At 36.7% G+C, this 20,798-nt stretch overlaps 3 protein-coding genes across 3 annotated transcripts in view; 1 reads left to right on the top strand and 2 right to left on the bottom strand.

The window, feature by feature from the left end:
• Positions 1-9,338, bottom strand: part of LOC109083712 (pecanex-like protein 1) — a 39,389-nt gene extending 30,051 nt beyond the window's left edge. The window contains 5 exon segments of the mRNA XM_042769281.1: positions 998-1,054; positions 1,566-1,599; positions 4,400-4,505; positions 5,709-5,923; positions 8,685-9,338. Coding sequence (XP_042625215.1) covers positions 998-1,054; positions 1,566-1,599; positions 4,400-4,505; positions 5,709-5,923; positions 8,685-8,837 — 565 coding nt within the window. The 5' untranslated portion in view covers positions 8,838-9,338.
• Positions 9,339-9,569: 231 nt separating this feature from the next.
• LOC109056385 (mediator of RNA polymerase II transcription subunit 6-like) lies at positions 9,570-13,035 on the bottom strand. Its single transcript, XM_019073594.2, has 8 exons — positions 12,929-13,035; positions 12,466-12,625; positions 12,172-12,263; positions 11,058-11,140; positions 10,863-10,971; positions 10,660-10,775; positions 10,537-10,564; positions 9,570-9,977 (listed from the first exon to the last, which is right to left on the bottom strand). The coding sequence occupies exons 1-8, from the start codon at positions 12,948-12,950 to the stop codon at positions 9,823-9,825; spliced, it is 765 nt and encodes a 254-aa protein (XP_018929139.1). The 5' UTR covers positions 12,951-13,035; the 3' UTR covers positions 9,570-9,822.
• A 2,200-nt stretch (positions 13,036-15,235) lies between these two features.
• On the top strand, positions 15,236-18,427 carry LOC109056384 (tetratricopeptide repeat protein 9A-like). Its single transcript, XM_042769282.1, has 3 exons — positions 15,236-16,147; positions 16,521-16,703; positions 17,589-18,427. Exons 1-3 carry the CDS (start codon positions 15,706-15,708, stop codon positions 17,669-17,671), a joined length of 708 nt encoding a protein of 235 aa, XP_042625216.1. The 5' UTR covers positions 15,236-15,705; the 3' UTR covers positions 17,672-18,427.
• Positions 18,428-20,798: the final 2,371 nt, after the last annotated feature.

A 20,798-nucleotide genomic window follows, 5' to 3' on the forward strand; every position in this document is an offset into this window, starting at 1 on the left:
GAGACACCGTTCTGCTCCATTTAGCAGTTTTTGAATTCAAAAACATGTTTAAATTTTTATCAGGATCAAGTCAAAATGTAGTCATGTACATCACTAATAAACACAGTTTGCCGAGCACTAATGCAGTGGTAAGAACCAATACAGTCATCTGCCAAAATCATTTGACCTACATAACCAAGAATCCATTCAGCACACTATCCAAACACCACACTGTCCATAAGGTCTTTTGATTATGTGCTTTAGAAAGGCTGAAGCCAGTGTGCAGTGCTGACATTACCTCTACGTGTCATCTCATTATTCACAAAAAAGCTTTATACTGATCACAAACTTTTGGTTTGGAGAGACAGACATCCATTTTCATGTTAGAGAAATGAAATCACTTTACAGTTGAATAAAACTGTGGTCAGTAAGAATACGAGCCTAACCGACCAATTCTCAGTTCTGCTAAGGACATGAAGACACGTTTTATTGCATGTGTAACTCTGAGAAACTTTCCCAAACCACCAAAGCACCTTGTGAGCCAGTTTAAAAAAAATAAATTGGCACAAATTGCCCATTTTCATTGCCATTAGAAAGTAAATGGAAAAACTGATTCCTCATGGTAATATCTTTTAAATCTATCCTAAAAGAAAAGATTTGACATGCATCGGTGTCTGTCTAGATCCCCCTTCCTCAAATCTTTCCCTGGAGGTACAATGCGCTGCAGAGTTTAGTTTCAACCCTGATCAAAGTCACCTGCATGTGATTTTGTAATGATCCCAAAGACATTGATTGGTAAGTGGATCTCAAGGTCCAGATTTGAGGATCCCTGGTCTAGATGTTACATAAAAAAATAAACAAAAAAACTTCCAACAGATTTAGAATGACATGAGGTTGAGTAAATAATTTTATTTTTGTGTGAACTTTGTTAAAGAGAGATCAGTAGTGAACTTTTAGAGTTTTTAGAGGCTAATTTGCTTTGCATTATATTATAGCTGATGGTAATTTAGATTCACACCTTGGTCCTGACTGCAAGTCAAACTGATATCATCGGTAGCCTTTCCAACACCTGCCCCTGCAAACAGAGAGAGAGAAACAGAAGGTCAAGTTTTATAACTTATTCATTAACCAAACACATCCGCCCTCTCTCTAACTCTCTCTCTCCTGCTCACCTTTGCAACTTTATTCAAACACATCCCTGACCTGGCTCTTGTCCGCAGTACTGCAGGTCTTCTGACATATCGCTACTGTCTGCAGAAAAACTCCTAGATCCTTAACACTTCTATTTATAGCTACAGTAAACCTGGTTCAACAACACAGTGTCCTCTGAGTTTTTTAACAACTCAAAAAAAGTCATACAACTTCTAGTGAACACTAGAGAACACCCTGTAATGTTCCTGCTGCGGTTATTTGACTCATCTTGTATATACACACAATTAATCAAGAGTGATCAACAAACAGAAGATTCTTGAGATGAGTATTTTGTCTAAATGCAGGTGAATAAATAATGACAGAATTTTCCTTTCTTAACTATTCCTTCTTTTTGTTACCAAATATGAAGATTACAAACAAAATCTATGTCTCACGTTTGGTTGTGACTGAGCCTCCATGGGATGTTATCTGTAGGGAAAGAGAGACAGACAAGATCAATGAAACAAGCTCCGATGAGTCATTTACATGAGATCATGACGTATCTAACTTCCCATCAATGTTACTATTCTAGCAGACTTGCACAAAAACACATCACAGTCATTTAATCACATGACATAAGCAACTGACATGACTTTCAACTTATGGTTTCATGATTCAACCAACAGTTTCTGACCCAACACGCACAGACCGCCAGGACAAGCAGTACTATAAGCCAGAACATAACACCCCTGAGGTTTCACCAATTAAACTTCAGAGAAAGACAGAGATTCTGACTGAAGGGTTGCCCTCAAACAAAGACTCTAAACCAGGACAGCTTTATTTAGCTAATAACACCAATAGCTAATAACAATAATATTCACAAATGTTACCACATAATCAGTGCAGTATATGCAAAAAAGTAAATAATAATAGGTATGTGAAATATATTTAAATATATATACATATATATATATATATATATATATATATACATAATATACACACACACACACATATATACATAATATATATATATATATATATATATATATATATATATATATATATATATATATAAAATAGTTGAATATTTATAAACATTGTATAATTATAATATTTATAAAAAAATATTATTTATTAGGGATGCACCGATCATGATTTTTCATGGCGATTCCGATATATTTTTTACAAGCAAAACTGGCCGATTCCCATACCGATTTCCGATTTTTTTTTTTCATCTTTAAGCAACAAACAAGGAAAGAAGGAAAAATATACATAAACAAAGAACATAATTTGGTATTTAATAGGTCAAACTGGCTTTAGGCTATTGAAAACAATAACCGTAACCATCTGAAATTAACGGCAGTGACTGCACAGTAAGTAGCCTACATTCAATTCAAACATAGATGGTACAGACATCAGCATTTAGCTTTTGTTTTTGAATTGGGTTGAAACTACATAGAACTGGCCTTAAATGAAAAGATTACTGTAACCATGTGAAATTAAAGGCAAACAACACAAATCAACTCACATTCAAGAAGATTTTTCTTAATCAGCATTCAGTATTTGTTTTAGTTTTTAAATTTGGTTTTAAATAAAAAAGGTCTTTACCAGTGAGACTAAATAAAAGTATGCTATATAAATAAATTATTTCAAAATGTTAAAATCATAAAACTAAGATGCAAAGTGTTTCATTCGTCCAATTAAATAAAAAATAAATAAATAAATAAATAAATAGGGTAATGATTCACAACTGTATTTTTTTACTGGAGTCAATGAAAAATAAATAACTATTTAAGTTAAAAAAAAATAGAGTGTGAATCATTACCCTAAAAAAAATTTTAATTGGATTGAATGAAACACTTTTTTTCAGTGTGCTACAGCAGGTGAATTTTAAATCAGATTAAGTCAATGTAATTTTAAGGTTTCATCTTATACAGAACTGACGTTTACTTCTGGCTCTTCAAACGTGTATGCAAGTTCTACTTCACAAAAAAAAAAAAAAAAACGCATTTCAGTTTTGTCACATTTAGTCCGTTTCGTTTCTCACCCAACACGCGAGAAGTTGAGCTGAACATCCCTTCACGGTCTACACTTGTGTAGGGCGCGTACAGGTACAGTACGCTTGTGTAGGGCGCGTACAGGTACAGTACGCTCGCGCAGCTTCAGCTCGCACAGGAAAGGGGCTCTTATTTGTGCGCCAGTACACCAGCGGCTGTTCACTTCCTGCTATCTGTGCCTCAGACATGAAGCTCTGCACTTCCAGTGCTGGATTACATCCAAAAAAAATTCGCACAAAAAACAAAAAAAAACCACACAAACCAAATTATAGCCAATCAACACATGCAACCCTATTAACTCGGGCGCACTTCCGGAAAAATCGACCGAAAAAAGAACAAAAACCGGCTGATTGCCGATCGCGTATTTTAAGCAAAAACCGTCCGGTTCCGATTTATGGCCGTCAACCGGTGCATCCCTATTATTTATATTCATTATCATACTAAAATGATATTAAATTTAATGTTACAATCAGTGTTGGGTAAGTTACTCTAACAAAGTAATTAATTGCTAGCTACTAATTACAACAGTGTAATTAGATTACTGTATTAATTACTCTCTCTCTTAAAAAGTATCGCAAATACTAATTTCTAAATCTCATATCAGCCTCGACTAGTTTAACAGTACAAGGATTGACATTAAATGTTTCTTTTAATGCTTTCAAATAAATTATATAAAATTGCATTAATTATTCTTGAACTGTCCGATATATTTAAAGGGAGATTACATCAAAAACATACATTTTAACATTAGATGTTAAATTCTGATGTTACATTTACATCAGAAGTAACTGCAATAAAATTACTTTTACTTAATTACTTTTCTTTTTCAAGAGAAAAGCAATTACAGTAATTCATTACTTAGTAATACATTATCCCAACTCTGGTTAAAATTAACACAATGCAATTTATAATAAATGTTCTCATTAGTCATTTCATATGTTCTAGAAAATAAGATTTTTTACATTCAAGGTAACTATCTCTGGGACTTTAATTATTTTTCATAATCACAAAACAATTATTTCAGTCTTGTCTAATTGTGAAGAAAAGAAGTATTAGTTTTACATTAGAATTTATGGTACCATTTGTAGCTAGTCTCTCATCTATTTCTGTGAACTATACCTCATTTTAGGAAAAAATTGGTTAATTAATCAAATCAGGTTATAAAGTGCCTCAAGTTAAAAAACAATGCACAATGCACACAAAAAAAAAGCAAACACACACAAACACACCTGATGGTTGGAGTCCATTCCTACGTAAGAGTTCCGTGAACTGCAGTCGACCGGTGGGGTCTCCTCCCGGGCAAAATCAGACATCTCTATTCCACCCCCTGGATCCCTGCACACACACACACACAAAAAAAAGATTAGTTACCTAGCAACACTAACAGAGGAACAGCCCAGAGGGTTCAAGAGTGTTAACAATGTCATTTATGATCAAACTTGCACAGCAGCTCAGGCGCCGACAGAGAGATCATTTCTAGCGTCTCTCTATCTAATGTCTGCCACCCATTAGACAGAGATCCACCCCTCCTCCCTTCACTTTTTGGGAGATTATACCATTTTGCTTGGCCCCAAAAGGATAAAATGTTGTGGTGAATGGTAATCCCACAGCTAGATGGTTCATTTATTTCATTCAGGATGTACAGTACGAGCGTGTCTCTGGAACAATTAGGAACACATGAGCTCTTCATATCAAGGGTCTGAAGCAGAAATATCATATATTTCCATAATTAATGCTGACTGTGTACAGACCTGGACAACCAGGAATGCCCCTCCAGATGTGAGTACATTTAAGAGACTCTCCATTTCTCTTTAACATATAGATAAGAATGCAAGAAAATAAGCCATGTGTTCTTTTCTAATAAATGAAAAGTTGGTGATGTCTGTAAAAAAAACTTTGCTAAAATGCTTGATTCATGATTTGAGTTACAGTGTTTAATGTGCTCTGACTCTGTCAGCAATGCTTGCTCTCGTAGAAAATGTGCAACCTAGCAATTATCTCACCTCTGAAAGTTTGCAGACTGTTTCTGACTCCTCTGCGTGAATGAACAAAAGCATCAGCCTGTGTATGTTGGTTTGTGAGGCTCTATTTCAGTTCTCCTGATTAACTCACCCATTTCCCTCCTCCCTTTTTCTGTCTCAGTGGGTGATGAACAGATCCAGCATGACAGCAGATTAGTTCTCAGAAACATCCCTACCGCTGAGCAACAACACTGTCCCTTTAATCAGAACTTTATTGAGCTGAACCAGAACCTTTCTGAGCAGAATCAGATTCTTTCCTGTGAAGATTCAAAACATGAGATGATTTAAAAAGCTCTTTTTGAACTAAATCATTACCTTCCTGAGACAAATCGGAACGTTTCCTGAGAAGACTTAAACTCTGAGATGATTCAGAATATGAGACGATTCAAACCTGTGTCTGAGCATAATCAGTGCATTCCTAAGCTAAATCAAATCTGTTTATACAAAATAAAAAATATTACCTGTGCAGTGACTCTACATTTTGTTATGGCTTATAAGAGAAAACCATGATTCTTACCCAGGCCTGCTTGAGTCTTCCTGCCGGGTGCCGGTACCCTCACGTTGGCACTCTGCCCCCTGGTCCCGTCCCTCGCTCCCTTTAGCCTGCAGCTCCACCACCTCCCCTTCATCCAGCGCAGTGTGCAGGCGATAATTCACTGCCTTCAGCAGCGCAAACATTCCTGCTATCACCCCGCAGTAGATACCCACAATCACCATTGTGGGGGGCAAGGCCTAGAGAAAAAGATAGACACAGCAAGAGATTTAAAATGAGTTGAAAAAAAAACAATTTTGTGATTTTGAACAAATATGTATTATTTATGTTTAAAGAAAATAACACTTTTATTCAGCAAAGAACGCATTAAATTGATAGTAATGACATTAAAGACATTTCAAGATATTTCAAATAAACACTGTTTTTTTTTACTTTGTATCCATCAAATAACCCTAAAAAAAAGAAAATACATCACGGCTTCCACAACAATATTAATCAGCGTAACACTTTTCAGCATTAATGATAATAAGAATAAATTCTTCAGCACCAAATCCGCAAATCAGAATGATTTTTGAGGGATCATATGACACTGAAGACTAGAGTAACCGCTGCTGAAAATTCAGCTTTCCCCTTACAGAAATGAATTAGATTTTTTAAATATATTAAAACAGAAAGCAGTTATTTAAACTTGTAAAAACAAAATTCTCTATATTATGGTTTTCACTGTATAAAATGCAGCATTGGTGACCAGAAAGCCTTCTTTAAAAAACATGACAAACCTTACCGACCACAGATTCTAAACATTTGTGTCAAATATTTTCAAATATTTTCCATCAAAGAATTAAAAAAAAAAAAAAAAAAAAACCTGCTGCATTTCAAATATTAACATTAAAGCAAACCAAAGCATTGGGGTATGATATGCTCACATATTCCAGCCTATTAACATCCTTCTGTTGTATAAATATCATACACAAATATAGGACCCTGTTATACAGAGTTACAGGGTTATGAAAAGAGGCAACAATATTTCAGTCGCAACCAGAAGACAGAAGCTAAAAACAGCCTGACACTGAATGGACATCTGTCTCTAGCAAAGCCACCCAACACCATACTGCCCTAAACACCTTTCCACACACCCAGACCCACATTCATCAATATTCATTCACAGAAAACACATACATCACCTCAGTGATACAGTGATTGCAGACCTACTGTGTGTCTTTACATGATATTGTTTAGCTGTGGTTGAAAGATAACTGAGTACTCAAGCAGAACCTAGATGGATGGATCTGTGCAGGAAGTTAAATATGAACATAGACCTGCTCTGACACCTCACCCGCAGAACGAGCATGGCTTTAAAATTAATACACTGTATTGTCTATTACAAGTATATTCTTAAAAATAGACTGCAAACAGGAGTATATTGTTACATGGTGAAGGATTTCACCATGATGAAGGATAGCACAAGAGCTGCTGTGATAAAGATGGAATCCGTACAGTTTTTCCAGCATTTTTTGTAATGGTTTTGGAATAAAATATGTTGAATTATTATAAATATGGTAAATTGTTCCAAACTTGAGAGTACTAACACTTTGGTGGCTGAAAGCATAATAAAAATGAGCTGATATGTGTTATAAACAAAGCCACAGTGGGATGGTGGGAAGTGTTTTTATTATTATTGGCAACTATGGTTCCATGAAAAACCTTTAACATTTGGAAGGAAACAGCAAGAGATTTTAAATTAGTAGAAAACAAGCCATTTTGGCAAGTTTGGGGTCCGTACGATTCTTTTTAAACAATTAATGTTTTATTGAGCAAAAACACATTAAACTTGACCAAAAGTGACAGTAAAGGCATTTATAATGTAAAAATATATATTTTCAAATAAATGCTGCTCTTCAAACTTTATGTCCAACACAGAATCCTTAACAAAAATATATCCTGGTTTCCACATCCTACAATCAGCAGATTGTCAGCAGATCTATTTTCAACACTGATAATAATAAGAACTAAATCAGCATATTAGAATGATTTCTGAAGGATCGTGTGACACTGAAGACTGGAGTAATGATGCTGAAAATTCAGCTAAACAATTATGGAACTATGCCACCTTTATATTAAAATAAAGGTTCTTTGTAGTGGAAACTGTTTTTTTTTTTTCAGAGTATTAAAATTGTGTTTTATGAACTATTCATTAAAAGGTTCTTTTGTAAAGCCAAAATGTGTCTTCTAAGGCAGTGTGTTAATGTATGTTAAAGTGTCTTTCTCCTGTGTATTTTTTTCTAAACAAGGGAAGTCAAACAGTTTGGCTCATTAACGTTCTTTAAAATATCTTCTTTTGTGTTCCACAAATTATTCCATAAATTATAACAGATTATTCATATTTGGCTGAACTATCCTTTTAAAGCAGACAGAGACTAAACACAGACCAAACCGCATGACAGCAAGTCTGAAATACCCAGCTCTGCTCAAAAACCAAGTCAAAACCACAACAAATACTCATCGAGCCAGAACAGAACCAATACAGCATTTTGAACAAATAGAGCCCAGAGCTGTGAAGGATTCCACACCTTTTGAAAAACACATTTCCACGACTTTTCCAATTGTTTGCGAACACTGGAAAATCTATTTTAAAAATGCTACATTTACAGAAATTTCATTCACGTAAAACAATGGATGAGCAATGAAATATCACAGAGCTGAGCATAACCAGAAAACACACACGTCATACAAATTTCCTTGACCTTCTCAGATCTGGAAATCCCAATTCTAAAATTCCCTGATATTTCTAGGTTTTCCACGACCACGAAACATGAGATGAAGAGAAATACAGCCTGTGTGTAACGTTACTGGAAACAGAGAGAGGAGCTAGAGAGGAAAAGAGGGGGATGGAGAGACAGATGAAGAATGAGGAAAGAACAGACAGATAGAGATAGAGATAGAGAGGCTGATAACGACTGAAGGATGGAGAGAAGAAAACCCGCCGGCTGCATCTCTCACCATGTAGAGCGTGAACGGGAGGCAGAGCAGCAGCAGCCACAGGTAAAGGTGAAGCGCGTTCACGAAGGTGTTCTGGTGGGGGTCGTAGTACCATCCTCCCGTTACCGACGCCCACACGCCCTGCCGCAGGATCTGGAGGGTCTGCGACCCCATATTTGCCCCCTATCCCCTCTCTAGCCGTCTCGGCGCAGGAGATACTGCGCTGGCCCGTCGAGCCCCGTCGCAGCCATCTTCTTCTCTGTGGTCCTCCAGCGCTGCGCTTCCCGTCCCATCGTGCTCTGCGCGCCCTCGACAGCTCGCGTACAGCTTGTGCAGAGAGTGGCGCTGCGCGTGCTAGAGATGCGAGTTATTTTGCAGCGCCCCGCGCGGCGCACGCGAGCATCGACGAACAAAAACATCTGGGGCGATACTGTGATTTTTTTTTTTGCAACCTGTTTACCCAAATACATTATTTAATAAATAAACCAATGCCTCCCGAGATTATCTAAGTCAGTTTGATTGTACACGAATAAATATTGTGGAAATGTTCAAAAAGATATGAATATATCGTACCGTTATATATTTTACTGTAAGCATGATTACTTTGCGCATCCAGTTGGAATAAACTAGTTCAGGACTGGCAGTATTTGGGTTGAGCTAATTGCCACTGTTATATGAAAAAAAAACGAAATTGCTGGCTATGAATCTGTTTTAGTGCACTAAATACAGTTCACATTCATGCAGCAGCGCAAAAGATGCGCGTACCCATATGAACACAAGAGGGCGTTGCATCTCATCTTTATCGGAAAACTATCATACGCAATCAAATCTACGTTATTACGTAGTTACTGAATCACTCACGAAGGATATACATGAACATTTTAATCAGAAAAAAAACGCTACAGGTTTTGAAAAATTGTATTTTTACTTTGAGTGACAGAATTGCATAATACTACAACTCAGTAACACTGAAATATAGAAAATGACATGATGAAAAACAGACACATTTCTGTTCCCTTATTACAAAAAGTATTAAATTATAAAGAAAAAGCATTTATGTACAATAACCGTAACAGTTCACCCTTGGTTAGCTGGTGCAGAGAACTGTCCACATAAGTCCTGCAACAGTACAGTTGTCTGTGGCTGACCAGTGTGTGTGTCACTGGAGGCGTGCACGTTTCTCAGGCGGTGGTTTGTTGGGTGTAGGTTGTGGGGCTGGCCGAGCAGGGCCAGGAGGGACCGGAGGCTTTGTTTCTCGCTCTTCTGGAGGCTTCACTGTCTCAACTGGCACTTCAGGTTCTTTCTTTACCTCCACTATGGACAGAGAGTGAGAGCTTATGTTTATATTTATATTTATATATATATATATATATATATATATATATATATATATATATATATATATATATATATATATATATATATATATATATATATACACACATATAGAAAAATCACTTCTCGTAAGCACTGAGTGCAGGATATTTCTAATGCCAACAAAGCTTTAGCTTTCTTTGCTTCTATATTAGTGATGAAAGCATTTATTCTGCTAAATTTTCCAATGGATAGTCAGTCTTCAATCAAACCACATGTAAACAGTACTATATTTTGCTGCTTTTTCAAATAGACGAATTACACATGTAATTACATTCAATTATTTTTTAAACGCAAGTATGATTTAAAGACATGTATGTACACAAATGCATTGTCCATTGTGCATAATCCATACCATCTACAGTAAATCTGACAAATTTCATAGGTTTTTTTTTTCCTGAGTTTTGCCTATATACAGACGAGTTTAATCATTTACAAATTATTATTTACAAATTTTAAGCTATAGCATGTGATGAGACGGAGTTAAGTATTTGCATACCTGGGACAGGCTTCTCTCCTGGTTTGGGCTGAAACAGACATAAAATGAGAATTTAAATGTTGCTCTAATAAGAACAACATTCAGAAACCAGTTTAAAATGTTTCATGTGTATATTAGTCATACCTGATAGAAAGTTGGGGGAAATTTATTGCGCAGGTCCAGTAGCAGCGTGTCAACTCTCTGCCTTTGGAACAAAGAACTCGGCTCCTCTTTCCGCTTAGATTTAGGCTTTACCCTTTCTATAAATAACAAAAACAAAACAATTTTAGATGGGTACAGTTGTACTTGTTGAGAGATGCTTCCTGCTGCTGTGTGTGTGTTCTCACCTCTCTCCTCCTGGTCTTTAAAGTGCCACCAGTACCCTTTGGACGGGTGGTACCTGCAGAAGGACATTGCCTCATCAAACGCAGACTGAATCCCATGAACCGCTGAGAGCTAGGACAAATCAAAACAAACCAAATATTAATGCTCATACTGATAGAGGTAGGAGTAAGAGAGATTGCTCTAGGGTTAGAACGCACCAATCTAGAACTGATGACTGATCCCAGGTCAGGCGCTTGATACACCACTCCAGCTATGATATAGTAGTCAGCAAGAGGGATAACTGCAGGAAAAGTACAGCAAGGGAAACAGACATATTTTGTTTTTCTGCAAAGAAATTTAATGGCAGCATACTGAATGTAAAGGCAACAAAAAGGATCCCATTTATTGTGATAAAGAACATTCCTGGTCTTTCAGAACTCAAAAAAATAATATTGTAATAATAATAATAACAATAATAACGGTACTACGTAATACTAAATGTAATCATTCCTGAAACAACAACTTGTCACCTAAAATTCTCTTGCAGTTCAGTCTCTCAAAGATGTAAAAGTATAAGCAAAAACAGCCACAGACATCAACTTGACGTATTAGTGATAAAAGCATTTGATCTATTAAATTTTCAAATTCATAGTCAGTCTTCAAGCAAACCTCGTATAGAAAGTTTGCAAATATACTACAACAACATTCTGTTTAAAATGTTTTGAAATTGCATCATTGTCCTTTTTGTCATTCTGGTTCACTTTGAGAGCAAAATTAAGAGCTTGAACCTTTTCAGTGTCCAACTTAAACAGAATAATAAAAAATCTACATATTGACTTGAACCTGTACTTTACAGGGGACTCAAAATTCTTTAGTGTTAGTGAGTGTCTCATTCCACATTACATTCCCACAAGTGTTTTAGGAAGCTAAACAATTTGAATATAAAACATTTATTATTATTACTATCCCTAACAATCAAACTATCCCTTTGAAACTGTATCAGACAGCATAAATGGCTGCCCACTGCTCCAGGTGTGTGTTCACGGTGTGTGTGTGTTCACTGCTGTGTGTGTGCACTTTGGATGGGTTAAAATGCAGAGCACAAATTCTGAGTATGGGTCACCATACTTGGCTGTATGTCACGTCACTTCACTTGACTTCGTTAAAACTGTACTGGACCTGGATTGCAAGTCAACCTTGCAACTAATACAAAAAAAGCATAATCTGAAAATACAATACAGACACCAAACCAAAAACATCCTTATATTACAATATTAAAAGCAAATACATCAACACAGGCAGCAGAAACCGAACAGCAGTGCAAAAACTCACCTTGTGTTGGTGACTGTCTCTGCTGTTTTCTGATGATGTACAGAATCGGCTCCTGTGCGTGAAGCAAAATATATTCCACACCCACCATCTGACTATACACACAGAAAACACACTTAGACACAAACAACACAGCTCTATCTATTTTAATCGAAAAGGAAATCAATCAGTAGTGACAGTAAAATAAACACACATGCATGCATTATACATGCATATCAAAAACATAACCGACATGACTATAAAGTATACATCTGATGTATGTATAACACAGTTTTAATGGCATATTGCAGTTCTTACTTGAGGTGATCCAGGGTTAATCTCTGCATTTTCACCACCTCGTTGTTGCAGGTTCGGTCATAGAAGGGGTTGCTCCTCTCGGAGAAATACTCCAGCACGTTGCTGGGGTTCAGGATGGGCACCCAGCCACTGTCCACCCACGAGATGCCCAGCAAATTATCTGACCAACACAAAACACAAAATCATATTCAAATGAGAACATTTACGTCAGGGATTGAAATAATAAATTAAAATAAAAACACTGTAGAAATGCAGATAATACTGCTCGCCTACTTCTACAAACTATAGCGACAATGCTAAAGAGCAATGGGATTACGTTGGCCTGCCAAAGCCAACATTCTGATAGGATGTTTTACATTTCCTTTAAAGCATTTCAATATGATGACGAAAGGAATTTAACAGAAATAAAGCTGAGAAAAAATAAAACTATTTGTAAAATAATTCGCGAAATCTCTGAAACTACCTCTTAAATCCACCGACGCCATCTTCGCACTCGGGCGCAGGCTGATGACACAATAATCGTCGACGCTCTATGACGCTTTTCTTTCAATTACTCCATGTAGCAGGCTACATTAACAAAACAAACTCAGTTCAAAATTATGGAGAAAAAAAATCCATTCTATTTTATTTTATACTTAAAATTCAGGATTTAAAAATTCCTATACTGAGGAACATCCATATCTTTTTGTGTGGTTCTTTTTAAATGGAAAAAGACTTGCTGATAGTCTACTTTCCTCACTTTCTTTTGAATATACAAAACATAATCCTTTTTTCTTTCTTTTGATTTTTTAAAAATGTATCAATTAATGCTTGTTTGATTTGCTGCTATAACCTAGTTTGCCTGAAGCATTGAAGCAAATCCTATTTAATAAGTTTTATTAGGCTATTATATCTGCATTGTGCAGAGAATTGTGTGAGTGTTAATATGACATTTTCTAAACTCAATCCTGTAATTGCAAGTCTTTAATTCAGTTAAATAAAATCATAGATTAGTTAAGTTGAATCTGAAAAATAAGAATGATTACCCCTTGGTTAACGGCTAGTTACCTAATTCTTATGACACAGTCTTAACATAGGCCTAGAGGCTATGCATGTAGCCCCCATTAATATTTTAAAGGAGTGCAGTTAAGACAAAAATAATTATATTTTTTAAAAGGCATAGTCAACATGACCATGAAAGCAGTTTTTAGAATTGCTTTTGGACATAATTAAAAAATGCATTGGAACATCATCACTACAGAAGAATTCATCAGATGGGACAAATGCCCAATAGACTCCCCGCAGGCACAATTCTGTAAGAATATCCTAAGAGTGCAGTGCAGCGGAAAACACCACATAATGCCTGCAGAGAAAAAACTGGATTATACCCATAAAAACCTAGAAAAGGACCATTACATTCCACATCTACATGAGCCACACTCAAACTCTACAACCCCAACACCTGTCAAGCTCAAATGCCATAAATCCTTAACCTACCAAGAGATGGCAATATACTGTTCCCTAAGCAAGCTGGTTTTAGTCATGTCGTGTAATGTTTTCATTACAAACCACATGTAAGCAAGACAACAAAATATAGCTGCTTCTAAATAAATACACACATACATAAGAAAAAACAACACCAACACTTGATCTGACTAACATTTTCTAGTTGAAATTTAAAAAATAAATAAAAAATAGAGAGAAAATTATATCTGTGCCAAAACTGAATTTCCAATTATGTGACCGTGACCAACAAAAATTAGTCTAGTCCTGACTGTATGTACAAACTCAGCATGCTTTTCCATAAAGACAGGCAGAACAAGCTGCGCCCTGTGCTCTAATCTAGCCTAGGAGCAATTATAACATTTTCCTTCAGCAGTCACAAACTATCCCTACTTGCCATCTTTTGGCAACATATATGTAACATATATTCCCCAAAGTAATAATAAAAATATACACATAGACATTGAGAAAGACTGCATTTTATTAAAACATATTGATCAGCAAGTGTACTGTAGAACAGGCTTCTTCCAGTTGCATACTTGTTTTAAACGATTTTTGAAAATCGTTTTTAATACCTTTAATTATAAAATATAATTTACATATTATTTACATGTATTTTATATATATATATATATATATATATATATATATATATATAGATATATATATATATATATATATATATATATATATATAAAGTTTATTATTGGATATTAATATAAATATCTAAATGATATCAACCACCACCCTGCAGTCATAATTCTGTAGACGTTGAGTTACAGAAATAGCATCTGACATTCCAGCAAACTTTCAATCAGTTGTGATAAATCAGAAAGAAAGAAAAAACTTTAAAACTTAAGACAGTAGAGGAAAAGTACTGGACAATAAAATAAAGAAAGAAACTAACGCCCTTGTTTTTTTTTTTTTTTCTCAGACTGATCGAATCCTAATATGTGCATGAAATGCACGTGTTTGTGAGTAAGAAAATAACAGACTGAGCAAAGCAGAGCTCCCCACCCAGCACGATTTACCGCAATCACGACACACCCAGACACAACCTCTTACAACACACACACAGACAGACACACTCACACACACCTGTGGGACAAACATGACGTTTATTACATGAAGCAGATATTCAAAATTACTTCTTAAATAAATAAATGTGGGTGACAATAACTTTGTTGTGAGCATAATGAAAGAGAGAAGGCCAGGTCTTCTGAATCAAGGCAAGATCAAGAGAAAGAGGACTGAACTGTATTTAAACAGCTCTTTTCAGTGTCCAGCAGCAGCTGTTTTTTCTGTTCTGTGTTCTGGGGACAGAAATCACGGCACACGAAAATCGTTTGAGCAAGTGAATATGCGTTTGTTAACGGCTGAGTTGCGCTCAGCTGGATTTCAGTGGAAACGGGACCTCGCGCAGGGGGGCTGACAGACCAGTTAACGCGCAACATCCATGATGACCGCATTTCTTAAGGGCAGCGCGAGCTGTGGCTTCATGCGCACGCTCACTCCCTTTTGAATCATTTGGTGAGAACAGGACGTACCGATCTCTGTCCGTTCCGCCAGACTGCTGAAAAAGACAGAGGAGGCGAAAAAGAGAAAAAAAATCACAGTATTGTGTGTGTGAATCATCCGGGAATCCATCTTTAAAACAGAACCTTGTAGACGTGGTCGTCACGCGGGCATGTAAACGCGCAAAGAGGCAACGAAGGAAGCTCGGAAACGTGAGTTCTAGAGAATTATCAAATCGGTGGGATGAGCGTGGAGCAGGGCAGATTTGAAGGAATGATACGTAAGGGAAACGGCACGATGAGCGTCATGAGCGGCAGCGCGAACTCCACCGTTGTGCAGCTTCCCGGTGGCCGGAGCCGCGGAGACGCGCGCTACCCGCAGCACGCACCCCATCAGAGCGGTTCGATGGTGAAACCCCAAAACGAGCCCGCGGACCTGGTGAAACGAGCACTGGACTTCAAGACGCAAGGCACGCAGTGCTACAAGGATAAAAAATACCGCGAGGCCATCGGCAAGTACCACCGCGCGCTGCTGGAAATGAAGGGTCTGTGTCGCGTGCTGGGGGATCCGGACACCAGTAAGTCCCCGTCTGCCGTCCTGACCAGCATCAGCAAGTCCAGCCTGACGGACGAGCAGAAAGGCGCGGTGGAGAACGCGGAGCTGGAGTGCTACAACAGCCTGGCAGGTGGGAACGCACATCATGTTTCATCACTTTGACCCGAGTATTTTCAATGCACTTAGGTCTGTTTTCTATGTATTCCACCTGTTAAGACCGAATGCAGACCATAATATTCAAATTAGCGCTGGGTTCCAATGGCAAACTGCTAGATTTGTCCATCTAATCCTGAATTTGCCTTGAAAGAAAGTGATCTGTGAGAGAACGTCTTCAATTCTGCATGCAGAATGACGTCATGGTTTGTCTAGATTACAGGTCATATACCTACATTTGATTATTAAACTGTAAAAACATGATTAAGTCATGTAAAAAACATGATATCACAAACTCAAATTGTCAAATTTGCATTGGCACAATTTGTTTTGTCTGTGTTTGTATGTAGCCTGTCTGTTGCAGATGGAGCTAGTGAATTATGAACGAGTGAAAGAGTACTGTCTGAAGGTTTTGAGAAAGGAGGGTGAGAATTTTAAAGCCCTGTATCGCTCTGGTGTGGCGTATTATCATCTGGGAGACTTCAACAAAGCCCTGCACTACCTAAAAGAGTCACACAAACAGCAGCCCACAGGTCAGTCAGATCAAACTCTCACACACCACATCAGCATTTCTCAAACTGGGGTTCACGGACCTCCGGAAGTCTGTCTCAAATCGTCAAATCTCACTACAAAACCACAGAAAGCCATTAGAGTGCAACACCAAACGCTGACTTTTCCAGTGGCCTAAAAATATTAGCCTTGGAACTAAACCAATAAGCTCTGAAACTAACCAGAACAATGGAACATTTTATTTAAAACATAGAAAAGAATCTAAAAAAAAAAAAAAAAAAAAAAAAATATAGGTCCTTGTTTAAAAAATATAGGCAAATCTTCCACTTAAAAATCACATACCAAATGCAATTCTGCATTTCTGCTATCATCACAAAACTGTGTAAAATACAAGAATGAAAGAATATGAAAAATTTCTGAATCTGAATGTCATAAAAATTCTGAGCAAGTAATTAGTAATTATGTTACATTTGCAGTAAAGTGGACCCATGAGGTCATATTACTATAAAATAAACATCTCAGAATTACATTATACTGTTAAGTGAAAAAGAGAGAATGTATTTAGAAAATGCCAGTTTAGTCTGATTCACTTGCTGAAATAATGATAATAATATGTCTAAATCATCTAGAATTTTGTATTCTATGACAGACATTCACAAAACACCATATGTCAGCGTTTCAGGGCATCAGTCGAGCTCTTACATGTCTTACAAGTCTAATGTGTTCAGGTTCAAGTACACATTTCACAGAAGCACCCAAAACACCTACTTTCCAGGACAGCAGTAATTGTGCTGATAAATTAATAATAAATCATCACTAACCGAAATGATTTATGTTTCACTACACTTCCTGCACACATTTTCTCAGTTAAATCAGCTGTTTCCTCTTTGTCTATGCATGTGGAAAAGACACAAATGTCATCCGCTACATCCAACTCACGGAAATGAAGATTCGACGAAATGCCCAGAGAGAGAAATCAGAAGTGTCGTAAAAACAGCTCCCGCTCGAAAAGCTTTCCACTGCGGACACCCCACACTTCCCTCATCGCAATCTCTGTGGACGAGGTTCTGCATTTCATGGAAGACTTTGTTCCAGTGCGGGTCAACACACCTGTCTCAGTCCTGTCAGAAACAGTCTCTGGCTCAGACTGAAGAGCTGAATCAGGTGTGCTGTGCCCTGCAGTAGACTGCGGAGACCAGAGATGGAGGCCACCAGGGATCTCAATGGCATTTGGTATGCTTTTTGAAGTAAAGTAGTGCTGTCAAAATGTTTGCTTTTATTCCTCAATTAAAAACCGATGTAGGTCTCTCAAGGTGGTTGTGGTCTGAAGTTGTTCTCAACAGAACACCCTCAGATCATTTTGTGGCTGGTGAAATACATATACTGTACATATTCCTGCAGCATTTTCTTTCGCATATTGTTTGCAGATCATGACAAAGATGTTTTATTAGACATTCTGGCTGAGTTTTGCTAGAAACACCTGAAGCTTCTTCATTTGAAGTGCAGTTAAGTGTCACTACCAGTGAAAACGATGCCAATCATATACAACCTACTCTTCACTTAACACCCACATTCAAAACGCAGTGGGAAAGATCTCACATGCACAGAGTGGGCGTAAGTGTACAAACACACACATACACACATACACACAAACACAGTGGACATGAGTGTAAGCATGTGAATAAAGCACAGTCTGACACGCATATACAAAAGCATGTAGGAGTACAATAAACTTCATTAATTTTTATATTTAGGAGTGTGTGTTTTTTGTTCATACTGGGTGATTTATCTCTGATTCTTACTGAGAGTGAGAACAGAGAAGGGACTTTTTCTATATTTCCACTGTACTCAACTGTTTATTATGGGTTTTACTTGCAGCTAAACAGCAGGTACACAAAACAGTCCAATTCAGTGCTCCATTCTTGTTGCTATGGTGAGGTTGCATAGAAATCATTCTTGGAGACAGATAGGGATGGTGTCCTAGACATGCTCGCTTAGACAGTTCTGTGTAAAACAGAAGAATGAAATATTAAACTGTTGAACTTCTAAATTACATTAAATTGCTGATGAAGTAGTTTTAGTATTTCTTAAATTTGCAGTAATGAGAACCAATGAGGCTGTATTATTACAGCGCAATAATCTCACACTAAATAAATCCCACATAATTATTATATTTACATTTAAATAATATTTTTTTAAAATTATATTCAAATAAAAAAAACAAAAGTTGATTATTTACAGTACATTGAGACAGCTGTTTTGTATTATAAGTTTTCTTTAAAAAGGGAAAAAATGGGAAAGATTGGTGTATGTAAGTGAAAAAGTATTGATTTCTGCCTCGGTGCAGGAGAAAAAAAAATGTTTTGAAAAAACCTTTTAAAATACAAAATTGTAATCTACAAATTAAAACAGATAAAGTAATTTTAAAAAAAACATTTAAATGTGTATTTTGGATGTTTTCCATTTACTAGTTTTAATCAAGACATGTTTTGATAGAAAAATAGCCGCAAATCACAAAATTGACCAGCACATGAAAAAATAATTGGGTTGTCATGTCTTAATGTTTATGTTAAGTGAAACAGAGAATGCATTTAGTCTAGTCCCATTTTCCTGCTGTGATGATGATAATAATCTGTGTAAATCATCCTCTAGTACTCTATCCTAAGACAGACAGTCACAAAACAACACATCTCAGCATTTCAGGGCTTTAATTCAGCTCTTACACAAGTCTAATGTGCTCAGGTGCAAGTACAAGTTTCATAGCAGCAGCGTCTGTACCCAAAACACCTGCTCTTCAGGACAACAGTGATTGTGCTGATAGATGACAGCAGATGTTCTTGATGATGGCTACACATTCCTTTAAGCCAGAAAAAATACACCCAGTTCCACATCCAGATGTAATGCAGTGAAAGTTCATCAGCCAAATTTCCTTGCCAGGGCTCTGCATTATACTGCTACTTTATTTTGTTATATGCATGAAAAATTATGTTCAAAATCTGGTTTCAGGTGAAAGAAATGGGAAGACAGACACAAGCACTTCTGTGTTTTGGCTCAAAATGTTGTTTTGTCTCTAGAGGACAGTTTTGCCAGTGTAGAGTTAAAAGATTGGATTGAAAGACGGAGGACAACACTGCTGTAAACATGAGCAAAAGAAAGTTCACCTTGCATGTCTGAATATGTGCAGAAATTCAAACAGAAATGTTTCTTAGCAATTTGTCAAAAATAAAAAATAATCATTTAAATTAATAAATATGTGTAAACTTACATTAACAAATATTGCACAAAAAGCCTACTAAAAATGTCAAACTAATTCAATATGCTTTCTCAAAAATGTTCAACAAAATTCAATGCATATACACCTTGGAATCCACCAGTTACATTGAATTGCATGCATAAAAGCACACATACACACTCACACTACACATACTGCACATGCACAACACCGGAAGACTGCAATAATGTACCTGATTACTGTATAGCTGCAAATTTAGAGCCAACAAATTCTAACTTTCCTCTTAAAGATGTTTCCCCATGTTTAATTCTGGTGGTTTGGATAGTGAAGAGGTCACTAAACACGCTTATTATTTGTGAAAGACTATGTGTTTCATGCTACAGTGAAAACCACAGAACAATCTGTGATCTCGAATGGTTAAATATGAGGAGTATGACAGAACTATACATTCATGAGACTGGAAAAAGCACTTCTAAAGGTGTACAATCTGATTCATGTATGACAAATAAAACCTGAAAACTCCTAAGAGTACCAGAAATAAACTGTCCAATGTTCCACAGCTAATTCAGTGCTGTGTTCAGAGAGCTAAATCTATTATAAACATGCAGACGTGTGTACAGTACATACAGAGAGGAAGTCAATACAGTGCAGCAGAACAGTTGAGATAATACACTCTCAATATGATTAAAAAAATAAGTTTGCAAATAAAAAAAGTGTCCTGATAAATATCTTTCAAGATCTCAGCTGCAGACCCTGTACTTTTCTAAAGCACTCAGAAATCAGTCCCGCCATTAAATAAACATTTGGATTGTATTTTTATACGATAGCTTATTATGCCTGGTGGTGAAAAGAAGAGTTTCCTCAAGATGAGCGTATCAAAAAAAAC

Source organism: Cyprinus carpio, chromosome A13, assembly GCF_018340385.1.
Source record: "Cyprinus carpio isolate SPL01 chromosome A13, ASM1834038v1, whole genome shotgun sequence".
Taxonomy (NCBI): Eukaryota; Metazoa; Chordata; class Actinopteri; order Cypriniformes; family Cyprinidae; genus Cyprinus; species Cyprinus carpio.